This window comes from Vicugna pacos, chromosome 9, assembly GCF_048564905.1.
Source record: "Vicugna pacos chromosome 9, VicPac4, whole genome shotgun sequence".
Lineage (NCBI taxonomy): Eukaryota > Metazoa > Chordata > Mammalia > Artiodactyla > Camelidae > Vicugna > Vicugna pacos.
Window position 1 is genome coordinate 42,007,912 of NC_132995.1, and position 10,988 is coordinate 42,018,899.

The window sequence follows — 10,988 nt, forward strand, 5'->3', positions numbered from 1 at the left end:
TTTTCACCCAGCTAGCTTTCTTTTCCCGATGATCCTCCAGGCTGCGGGGCGCTGTCATAGGGAACGACTAGAAAGCAGCTAGAGAGGCAGGGTTTGAAGTTGTCAAGGAGCGGCTGGCAGCTGACCTTCCGTTTCCGCCGACTGAGGCACGAGGATCCGGTGTTCCAACCCAGCGGGAAAATGCGGCCTTTGACTGAAGAGGAGACCCGTGTAATGTTTGAGAAGATAGCAAAATAGTAAGAGCAAGCGGGGCAGAAAAGAGGGAGTGTGTGTGTGGCGGGGAGGGGTGTGGGTGGAGTGGGGCCGCCGGGCCGAAACGAGTCCTGGCGGGACCTCCAGTTCTCCTTTTGCTCTCAGCATCGGGGAGAACCTTCAGCTGCTGGTCGACAGGCCCGACGGCACCTACTGCTTCAGGCTGCACAACGACCGGGTGTACTACGTGAGGTGAGTCAGGGCCGAGTGGTCAGCATGTACCCGGGTTGGGGTCTGGGTCCCACCAGCCCCCCTCATGTGACACTACCTTCTTTCTTTTTCTTTCAGTGAGAAGATTTTAAAGTTGGCCGCTAATATCTCCGGGGACAAGCTGGTGTCTTTGGGGACCTGCTTCGGAAAATTCACCAAGACTCACAAATTCCGGTTGCACATCACAGCTCTGGATTACCTTGCACCCTATGCCAAGGTTTGTGGGGTGGTTTCCAGTCTGCCTCTAGGGAGTCAAGGATGAGGGTTACATCAGAACGCAGATAACAGTGGCGTCCCTGGCAGTGCTTAGGGTCAGTGCCGGCATATGAAGATGTTTGTACATCTTGCTGCTTGGGCGTGGTTGGGGCTCAGGGCTAGGAGTCCTGTATGGCAGCTGTGGAGTTGTAGTTATCTCCAGCAAAGTAGAAAAATTTGTGTAGACCCAGCTCAAGATAGAAAAGCAAATAGGTGGCTATGAGGAAGAGCATAGTGGGGTTCATAAAAAGAGCTGTTAAACTGCCCATTGGAGAAGCTGACTGTAGGGTTGAAGAAAACCTCCTGGCAGTTCTGCTCAAGGGGTGAACAGTTTGAGGGAAACATGCTTCTTTCTCCCTTTTCCTTAAAGTTTATACTGCAAAATAAAATGAATCACAGGATGAAATACATAGCATGGGGAATATAGTCAAAAATAGTGTATAACATTATATGATGGCACATGGTAACTAGACTTATCATGGTGATCATTCTGTTATGTTTAGCAATACCAAATTACTGTTATGCACCTGCAACTAACATAGTATTGTAAGTCATTATACTTCAGTTTAAAAGAAAAAAAAAACTTAGTTCATAAGGAAAAAAAAGAAATTAACAGTAGATCCAGCTGCTAGCTTATCTGCAGGAGTGTAACTGTTAGCATTTTTATGTCTCTTGGATTTAATTCTTTTTATTATAGTATAAAGTGTGGATAAAGCCTGGAGCAGAGCAGTCCTTTCTGTATGGGAACCATGTGCTGAAATCTGGACTTGGTCGAATCACTGAAAATACTTCTCAGTACCAGGGGGTTGTGGTGTACTCCATGGCAGACATCCCTTTGGTGAGTAGAGATGGTCGCTGTTAAAAAATCAAGTATCTTTTTACTCAAGAAGGGTGTGTTTTCAATCTGTGCGCTTGGGAGACTAAATTCTCAGCACCTTTTGAATTTCTCAAAGAGCTGTATTTTGTCATCTTTGTTATTTCCCGACCTCAATGCGTGCTTATTGAATGACTTGAGTGAATCAGTATCTCTTCTTTTGAATCCCAGGGTTTTGGGGTGGCAGCAAAGTCTACACAGGACTGCAGGAAAGTAGACCCCATGGCGATTGTGGTATTTCATCAAGCAGACATTGGGGAATATGTGCGGCATGAAGAGACATTGACTTAAAATGAAATCGTCGCGAGGACTTATGGCTGTGTGGAAGGGCCTAGCGTTGTTTCCTGTGTCTGTGTAGGCTCCACCGTCATGTTGAATTTTGTCAACTCTGTGACCTCTTCAGGGACTTCTTAGTTTAAAATTCTTTCTATTATGGAAAAATGCAGGCTGGATTCTTATTATGCAGATATGGCTCAAAAATGGAGTTTCAGATCTTTGTGATGGTGACTAAATAGAATATTGTGTTTTATATTTGAATCAGGGGGCTTTTTGAGTAACAGGTTCTAAATTGTTGGAACTTAGGACGGGATTAGCTTATTATTGTTATCTGTGATAACACTGTTTTCCAAATTCATGGTAAGAACTTAATAGGTTTTTTAAATTATTTATTAATACTATGAAAGATAGATATTGACGTTTCACAGTAGTAGGTCATGTCTGGGATCTTACAAATGAAATTTGGGTAAGATACTAAGAGCAATTTATTCTGCTGATTTTCTGTATGGTAGGTGTTGTGTGTGTGGAAGAAAAACTTGGATTCAAACACCAGTTCTGACATCTACCAGCTGTATGGCCTTAGATGAGTCATTAAACTTTAATAAGCTTCATTTTCTTTTTCTATTTCAAAAAAGCAGCTTAATCGTCTTTCTAAGAATAGTTTTTAAAATTAGAAATCATGATTGTAAAGCACCTAGTGCAGTGCCTGGTAAATGATAGGTGCTGAGTAAATGGTAAGAGTCATTTTGATATTGCTTATACTGAGTATTTCTGTTATCTTATGGACAGAATTTGATTATATTATCTTGGCTTTTACAAGCAGTTTTCTCGATCATTCTTTTTTTGGATGGTATGATCTCTGGCTGAATGTTATTTTTATCACCTTGATTTCCTAGAACTTAACTTCTATAAATCTTTTTAAAAATTTTTTAATTGAAATATAGTTGGTTTAGAATATTGTGTTAGTTTCAGGTATACAGTAAAGTGATTCAGTTATATATATTTATTTTTTTCTTACCCCTTTCCTTTCCTTTCCTTTTCCTTTTCCTTTTCCTTTTCCTTTCCTTTTCCTTTCTTTTTCCTTTCTTACAAATCTTTACTTGCCTGACTGTCAGACTGGACGAAAAGCAGAAATCAGACCCTGAATTCAGCTCCTCAGTTTTCCCCCATGCCTTCCAAAATTATTTTTAGAATTATTAAAATACTTTTAGTGAAAAATATATCACAGACAAAATCTTTTTAAACTACCTGTATTGTAAAGCAATTTTAAAATGAATATACTGCTTATTTAAATTCCTAAGGTAACATCTCTAAAATAAAACATCTTTCAATTACAAAAAAGCACTCTACCAACTCCTGTTTTTGTATGCAACATATAGAACACAGTTTTATACATTTTTGTCCTGTTTTTTCCAACTCTTTTCCCTTCGAAAGTTCCGTTAATTTCTAAATAGATATAGTGAAGGATGAGGAGATGCTATGTGATGGACAGTATTTTAATGGTAACATTTAGTGCACACTTTAGAAATAGCTAACCTCAGGACATACACATTTTTATTATTTTATTGCCATTTTGAAAAGAAAAGAAAAAAAAAAGAGCCAGGGCACTGTAGTTGTTTGAGCTTAGCATCTTGGCTTCTTTGTGTCTGTTATTGTTGGGACATTGAAGAGACGCTTCAAGAAATACAGCTGCAGGATCCCAGAAAGAACAATAACAAGGCTCTGGGCTGTCGACCACCAATTCACATAGTTATAGTTTGATTGGAGAAGGAAAAAGTCAGCCATTTTTCTCATGCGGGCAAAGTTGTAGTATCGCCACATGTGAAAGATGTTATTCTGCACCTTTCGTGTACTCTCCTGTGGGACAGAAAATGAAATACAGAAAGGGGTCCTCCCTACCCCACATCTAGTCTCACCTGGGTGCCCACCAGCACTAACCTAATTTATCTGGAAGTTGAGTAACTTATTCATACAATTTTATGGTATGTAATAAGTTGGCTATTGGGAGTTGTTTGTGCTAGTTTTGTTGTATATGAAAAAATGGCCTGGACTTTAAAAAATTATTTTCTAATGAAAAACTTTAGTGCTGAAACTAGAAAGGTCTTCCAGAGTATCTGTAGATTTACACATGTGTTGAGCAGATCATTGCCTTTTTGGGTAATGTCTTCTGCTCTCTGTATATGGTAAAAGATAAGGGCCTGCAAATTTTTTATTAAAGGGCTAAAAAGTAAACATTCTGGGCTTTGCAGGCCGTAGATCTCTGTTGCAACTACTAAATTGCCGTTGTAGCACGAAAGCAGCCATAAACAGTACCTACAGTTGTCCCTCAGTATCTGTGGGGAGTCTGGTTCCAGGACCCGTAGTGGGTGATCAAGTCCCACAGTCAGCCCTCCGTGTCTGCAGGTTCTGCATCTGCAGGTATGGAGAGCCAACTGTGATTGTCAAATGAGTACAGCTGTGTTCCAGTAAAACTTCATTTACAAAAACGGGCAATGGTTTTGTGTATCAAGGACATTATCCAGAAAGTGAAAAGATATCCCAAAGAATGGGAGAAAATATTTGTAAATCACATATCTGATAAGGAACTTGTATCCAGAATATATAAAGAACTTTTAAAACTCAACAATAAAAAGACAAATAACCAGATTTTAAAATGGGCAAACGATTTGCATAGACCTTTCTGCAAAGAAGATCTACAAAAGGCCAAAAAGCACATGAAAAGATGCTCCATGTTATTAGGAAGACAGAACTCAAAACCTACAAGACTTACTACTACTTACATCCACTTGGATGGCTATAACCAAAAAGACAATAATGTATTGGCAAGAACATGGAGAAATTTCAGCCCTTGTACAATGCTGGTGGGAGTGTAAAATGGTTCAGCCACTGTGGAAAATAGCAGTTCCTCTTGAAGTTAAACAGTTACCATATGAACCAGCAGAGTATACTTTTTGTGTATAGAAGTGAAAGCACGTTCACACAAAAATCTGCATACAGATGTTCATAGCAGCATTATTCATGATAGCCAAAAAGTGAGAATAACCCAGGTATCTACCAGCTGATGAATGGATAAACAAAATGTGATATATGTATACAGTAGAGTATTATTCATCCATAAAAAGTGATGAAGTGATAACATGCTACAATGTGGATGAGCCCTAAAAACATGCTAAAGGAAAAAAGCCAAACATAAAAGGCCACTTTGTATGGTTCCAGTCATGTGAAATGCACAGAAGAGGCAAATCTATGGAGATGCAAGGTAGATTAGTGAGGGATTATGCAGGGTTCAGGAGCATGGGGAACAGCGAGTGAGCTATAGATATGCAGTTTCTTTTTGGGGTGATGGAACTGTTCTGGAATTTAATTCTGGTGATGGTTGCAGGACCTTGGGAATATACTAAAATACTGAATTGTACACTTAAAATAGTGAATTATATCTCAAAAAACAAACAGGCAGTGGGCCAGATTCGGCCTGTGAGCCATAATTTGCCAATCCCTGGTGTAAAACAAGTGAATTCCAAGATCTCCAAGTCACAGAACTAATACAACGGTTCAAATCCCATTGCCTGTTTGTTGGTTTCTACCCGAATGAGCCCTCACTCAAATGATATTAACTCCCATAATCTTAATCTTTCCTCCAAATTTAAAATCAGTTTGCTTGGGTGTTTCTCACAAAACAATTACCTCAATTGCATCCAGAGTATCATTCAGTTGTTTTCTTTCATTCTTCTTTTTATGGTCCATCTCAGGCCCCTCATAGAAGACTCCAAAATTGAGGTACACTTGCACAGAAGCAAAGTGATTTTGCTGATTGTTTAGACAAAGCTGATAAAAACCTGTAGGAATCCCTAGATTATTACCAAGTCTCAGTCTCACCCTCTCCCACCCTCTGTAAATTTCCCAAGACATAACTTCTTCAGTGTTAAATGTGCTACTATAGCATTTTTTTACTTAAGAAGTACAATGATCTACTTTTTGAACGGAAGATAACAACCTTACATGAAACTTATTTTACTAAATTTTATTTATAATAACTATGTTTTACCAAATATTACTCTAGCTCTATACTGGATAGATAACAATGTTTCTTTCTCTTTTTCAACCTATAATTCCTACATCTCTTAAGGAATTTCTGCTTAACAAATTGAGTTGAAATTAAGAGCATGGTGTTTGCCTGCTTCTTGTACATCATTAGTGCTAGGATAACATCTTGAATTTGAAACTAGAGAAATAAAAGAAGCTATCCTGCTGGAATAACTTCCTGCAAGGTGGTCTGTACAAGGGCTGATGGTTTGGGGTATGTACTGGTGCTGGTTCTCAACTGGGGTTGCCTCCCTGTGTGTGATGGTCGGGGAGGAGCATGATTAGAAAGGTGTGGCAGTGTATTTGGCTTTTGAAATGACTGGAAGGCAATATTGGCATATAGGCACCCAAGATGCTGAATAATAATGCTGACTTCTGTGCTACACAACGCAGGGTTGTCTTAGGCTGCTCTTGAGAAACATTTTTTCTGTATACTTGGCTGGTAGAGGGCAGTTAAAACTGACTTGCACTGTCCAGGGTGAGGACAGGCTCAGTGTGGCTCCAGTCGGTGAGCCGAGTACTGGTGCTTTTTGTAGAATGTGGATATTTTTCATGGCTGTACATTTCCTTTTGTTCTGAGTCTGCTTTATGTAGCTGGCTCAAGTATTCTAACGCCTGGAAAGAAATACTATCTCATAATAAAATTTTTTATTGAATTCTGTATCATAAATAGGATTGTCTGTTTTGATCACCTTCCCATAATCTGGTCAGTTGGAGATGATGAAATAAAATTGAGCTTCTGGACCCTGGAGGTATAATATTAGTCCCCTGGTGACTGCCCCAAACTGCCAGTGGACTGCTGCCTAATGTCCTTGGCCACTGGCAGTCAGGAAATCTGAGTTTTGATGTAGAAGGCTTAATTTTGTTTTCCTATTTCACCATCCACTGTGTGAAAAAGCCAGGGCTTTTTACATCTCAGGTACTTAACTAATTTCAATATTATTATCTTCACTATTTCCTCAATTTCAAAGAAACCCATGATTTTAATAGCTATGATGATGAAAACAGACCTGTCTCTTGGGTAGAGAAGTTAATCTGGCCCCGAGCATTCTTAGAGGTGTCTATAAGAAAACCCTGTGGGGTATGTGCGGTGGCAGCAACATGTCGGTCGTGTGACATTCCCAGTGTCCGCTGAACCTGCCAAGACACATTGAAGAGGGATAAAAGCCCTTGCTACATGAGCAAGAAGCTAGCTAAGTGATAAGATTGACATCCCATGGCCATCAACACAGTGGTACTCAATCAGGGATGTACTGCCCCACGCCACTGGGAACTTGGGTTAAGACAGTGGTGATGTTGCAGGGATAGCAGGGGGCACCAGCAATGCCAAACATCCTAACATATTAGAAACTACTGCAGGACAGAGAATTGCCAAAATGCCAACAGCACCTCCTGGTAAGAAGACATGTCTTAGACCATACAGCTGGCATGTATCAGTTGGTACACTGATTCTGGCTATAGAGTTCTTGGCTGAACTTGCTCGATTTTGACCTCTGTGGTGGTATACCAGACTTGGGTTTATTTGATGCTTGACCGCAAATAAATAAGGCATTCAGTAAGCACCTGTCCCCAAGCTGGGTCTTGATAAGCCTAGGCTGCAGTGAGCTGACTAGTAGCTACTGTTCTATTATAAATTCAGAGATAAGAACAATCCTTAATAAGTTAATTTAAAATAAATTTTAAGTTACAGTGGAGGGGAGTAAAATCAACATAGTCTGTTACTATGGAAACAAACTTTAGAAAGTTTAACAGATTTCTAAGATAAAGAACAAAGGACACGAACAGCCTCTGAGTTAACTGCTGAGCAGACTATCCTTTGGCCCTGTGGTGTAGGACTACAGCATGGATGAAATGCAACTGGAAAACATTTACCTTCCTAAAAGAAACAGGATTGGCCAAAAGGGAAACCTTGAGCCAGTGATTCTCGTTTCCTGGAATTACCCCTAAAGGCAAGAGTAAATGTTGCTCCCTCAACTTCATAAACTAAAGCATCTTTGAAATCTCTGGGTCTGCCTCCAAAGTTCATGTGACTTTTTATTCAACTTGGTACCATATCCATATTATTTTAATATTTTAAAAATGTATTCTCCCCTCTCATCTCCAGATTCAAGTAAATGTGATGATTACCTCCCCAGGAAGAGGCACCTGGCTTGCCCCATGACTTTGAGCACACTTCCATGGCCCCCAGTATGAGAGCTAAGCCATATGTTACAGTGATTATTCATCCAGCCAGAGTTTCCAGCTAACTGTGGGTCCATTTCGTTAACAGGTGGGGAATCACAGAATAAAGATAACTAGGACCTTGTGTTCATCTAAAACCTGACCCCTTTTACAAAAGGAAACAAACAAAAACCAAGTCCCCAGCAAGGCCTGAGGAGTCCAGTTACCCACCTCATAACTGAAATAGAAGTATCCAGCGTGGTGGGCAAATTGCCAAAAGCATTCTGTGCCTCCTGGAGGGATCATGATGGCAAAGTCATATCGATCTGCCCCATGAAAGAATGGCTGGTCCCCAGAGCCACTAAGGGGTTCTGTCTTCTGGCTTTGAGCAGAGGTCACTAGGTTTAGAATCACTAGTCCAACCCCAAAGAGCAAGGGGAACATGCTGCTCTCTGGAGACTCCTCTGTGGGTGAACTGCTTGCACCCCAGTGGAACCAAGTACTTTAGACACCTGCTGGGGTAATCATTAACACCACAAGTCACACTTAGGCCAGTTTCAGGGCCACACATAGATACTGTAGAGTAGAACTGGCATGATACCAAACCTACGGCACAGGTGCTGAATAGACGCTACGACTTTAGAAGAGAGATTTCCACCCTTCCTTCGGGCTGTCATTTTTCAGTTCTTGCTTTTTGAGGATAAACACTGGGCAAGTTTACTTACAACCATGTGAATGTACAGACTCATTTCTCAGTACACGGTGGCTAAAGAGATTTTTCTCTTATTCATATCAAATTGCTAGATGACACCAGTTGCTTCTATAAGACACAGGACAGCAACTGTTTCAGTGGGTTTCTTTCTGCCCAGTGCTACAGCTTAAGAGCAACACACAGTATGAAGAGTGTACAAAGATTTAAATGCATGAATGGAGTGAGCAAGAGACAGTGGCCAAACCCCTCCACTGATAACCTTCCTTCTACTACCTTCCACCCGACTGGATACCTTCATCTAAAGCTATCCAAAGCCCACTTAAAGACTATTATATTGTACAGACCCCCGATCTTTTTTTTTTAATTGAAGTATAGTTAGTTTACACTGATTTTTCTTCTTTTATCTCCCAACTTATTCAGCACCCAAAAGGGGGAAAAGTCTCATTGAACACCCACTGACTTCATGGCTGGCACTGAACTAAGAGGTTTATCTGCATCTTATTTTATTCTCACAACAGCCCTACAAGGGTGGTACCACTCCCTACTACATCAGAGATGAGGAAACGGACATCCAGAGATTCCAGTGGCTGGCCCACCATCCACAAGCACAGCCAGCACAGCTGGGGCCCTGAGTCAGCCTCACACTCTTACCCACCAGGACAGTGTGTCCATTAGTCTCTGAGTTCTGACAACATCTAAATGTTTTTATCTCAGCCATAATCTTGAGAAACAAAACAGCATCAGTACCTTCTAATTAAGTATTCCACCAGAATGTATTATATTAACTCTAAGTGGTAATACCGTTAACTGTCACAAGCTCTGTGTTATGAAGAACAGACTTCGTAACTGTCTTCAGTTCCAGCGAAGGCCATGTGACATCCAGCACTCTGGAGGCACGGGGTTCTGCAGCAGTCTTGCCAAGGTGAGGATGGGAGAGCCTGGGAGCACACAGTGGGAGAGGCTCCCCCGCTGATGCGCCACCACTGCCACGGCCCTAATACTGCTCGTATCGTGAGCAGTGACTTAGGCTCAGCAAAACAGTCATCAGTTCATGGTAAGTTTTATAGTTCTGTAGAAGCTGCAGGCAGTTTTACGTGCGTACACATTTCAGTGACACTGTAATAAAAACAACACTGAAGTTATGCATCACAGTGTCACTCTTCTACCTAGAGAGCACCATCTAGTGATGGGAGAGTTGAGGGGGAAAAGCTTCTGGATCCTAAAGCTTGGTTTGCTGGGAGACCCCAACTAGCTACAACCAGATCGAGTGGAGATACGTTCTTACTTTATCATGTAGTTTCATGATATCATTTGGGGTTAACTGTTCAAAAAACAGTAGTACCAAACCCCCAAACACGTAGTTATTAAGTAATGAGGCTGAACAAAGTTTCCATATTTTAAACACAGGATGAATTTTAAGATTTTAGTACTTTTTTACATTGTGCCTTTCACTCATTCAAAAGTGAGAAAAAGGGAATTCTTTTATCCCCAGAAGTATGTTATATGAGGAAATGGACAAAGAGGAAACTTCCACATCTTTGTCCTGCACAGCCTCCAAGGATTAGAACATCCAATACAGTTGGACATCAGTTTCTTAATGTAGACAGTTTAGCAGCTAAGCTTGTTCAACATTTTGCTACCTCCATCTTTCCAGCTGCAATTAAACAGCTACTTAAATTTGAGAGAAGCAAGGCTTTAATGAAGAATGCTACAAGTTACGGACAGTAATTAGTTCTCATATTTTAAAAAAAGATTACAGAAAACACTTTACTGAAATTCTTGTTTGCTAAAAAGACAGTCTTTAAGGATGTCTGAGAGAGACAGCAAGCACAACACAGTACAAAAGGAGAAGGGAATGTTGAATTCCAGTGCAAGACACTAACACGGCACAATCAGGGAATCAGGCGGAAGCAACCATTTCACAAAGAATGGAATTAGGCATTTATACTCAATCAAGATTTTTTTTTAAGCTTTAAAATTCCAGCATAAAGAAGGGAATTGGAAAGAGGGGGTGGGAAGGAGGGACTAAGCTTATCTACAATCACCATTTTACCAAATAACAAACTGTTTCAACCACGTGAGAAGTGGAGGTTAAACCTGCCTACGCAGCCCAGCAGATGTGAAGAGCAAATGCCAAGGCAGTCAGGTCTAAGTGCTGATGTCACA

General features: G+C 40.7%; 2 protein-coding genes across 6 annotated transcripts in view; one reads left to right on the forward strand and one right to left on the reverse strand.

The window, feature by feature from the left end:
• Positions 1–35: 35 nt before the first annotated feature.
• NIP7 (nucleolar pre-rRNA processing protein NIP7) overlaps positions 36–10,988 on the forward strand; it is a 28,925-nt gene continuing 17,972 nt past the window's right edge. Inside the window, exons 1-6 of one of the 5 annotated variants that reach the window (XR_012075742.1) lie at positions 36–236; positions 358–444; positions 541–679; positions 1,415–1,555; positions 8,055–8,219; positions 9,243–9,964. Coding sequence is in view for 4 of the 5 variants with exons in the window: in XM_006203743.4 (XP_006203805.1) it covers positions 181–236; positions 358–444; positions 541–679; positions 1,415–1,555; positions 1,763–1,882 (543 nt within the window). In the remaining variant the exon portion in view is untranslated. Of the gene's footprint in view, positions 237–357; positions 445–540; positions 680–1,414; positions 1,556–1,762; positions 6,614–8,054; positions 8,256–9,242; positions 9,965–10,988 lie in introns of those variants that run through there. The other 4 variants (XM_015238710.3, XM_072967627.1, XM_006203743.4 and 1 more) reach the window with 4 other exon arrangements.
• Positions 3,415–9,708, reverse strand: TMED6 (transmembrane p24 trafficking protein 6). The gene is made up of 5 exons (XM_006203745.4): positions 9,624–9,708; positions 8,342–8,625; positions 6,961–7,087; positions 5,552–5,703; positions 3,415–3,724 (listed from the first exon to the last, which is right to left on the reverse strand). The coding sequence occupies exons 2-5, from the start codon at positions 8,552–8,554 to the stop codon at positions 3,491–3,493; spliced, it is 726 nt and encodes a 241-aa protein (XP_006203807.1). The 5' UTR covers positions 8,555–8,625; positions 9,624–9,708; the 3' UTR covers positions 3,415–3,490.

What these genes read in the sequence shown, in the direction of transcription:
- TMED6 (XM_006203745.4), bottom strand. Translation starts at nt 8,554, where the DNA reads ATGTTCCCCTTGCTCTTTGGGGTTGGACTAGTGATTCTAAACCTAGTG. An exon ending in ACTTCTATTTCAGTTATGAG is followed by an intron (nt 7,088 to 8,341) that starts GTGGGTAACTGG and finishes GTGTCTTGGCAG; the next exon opens with GTTCAGCGGACACTGGGAAT. An exon ending in CTTCTCTACCCAAGAGACAG is followed by an intron (nt 5,704 to 6,960) that starts GTCTGTTTTCAT and finishes GGATTCCTACAG; the next exon opens with GTTTTTATCAGCTTTGTCTA.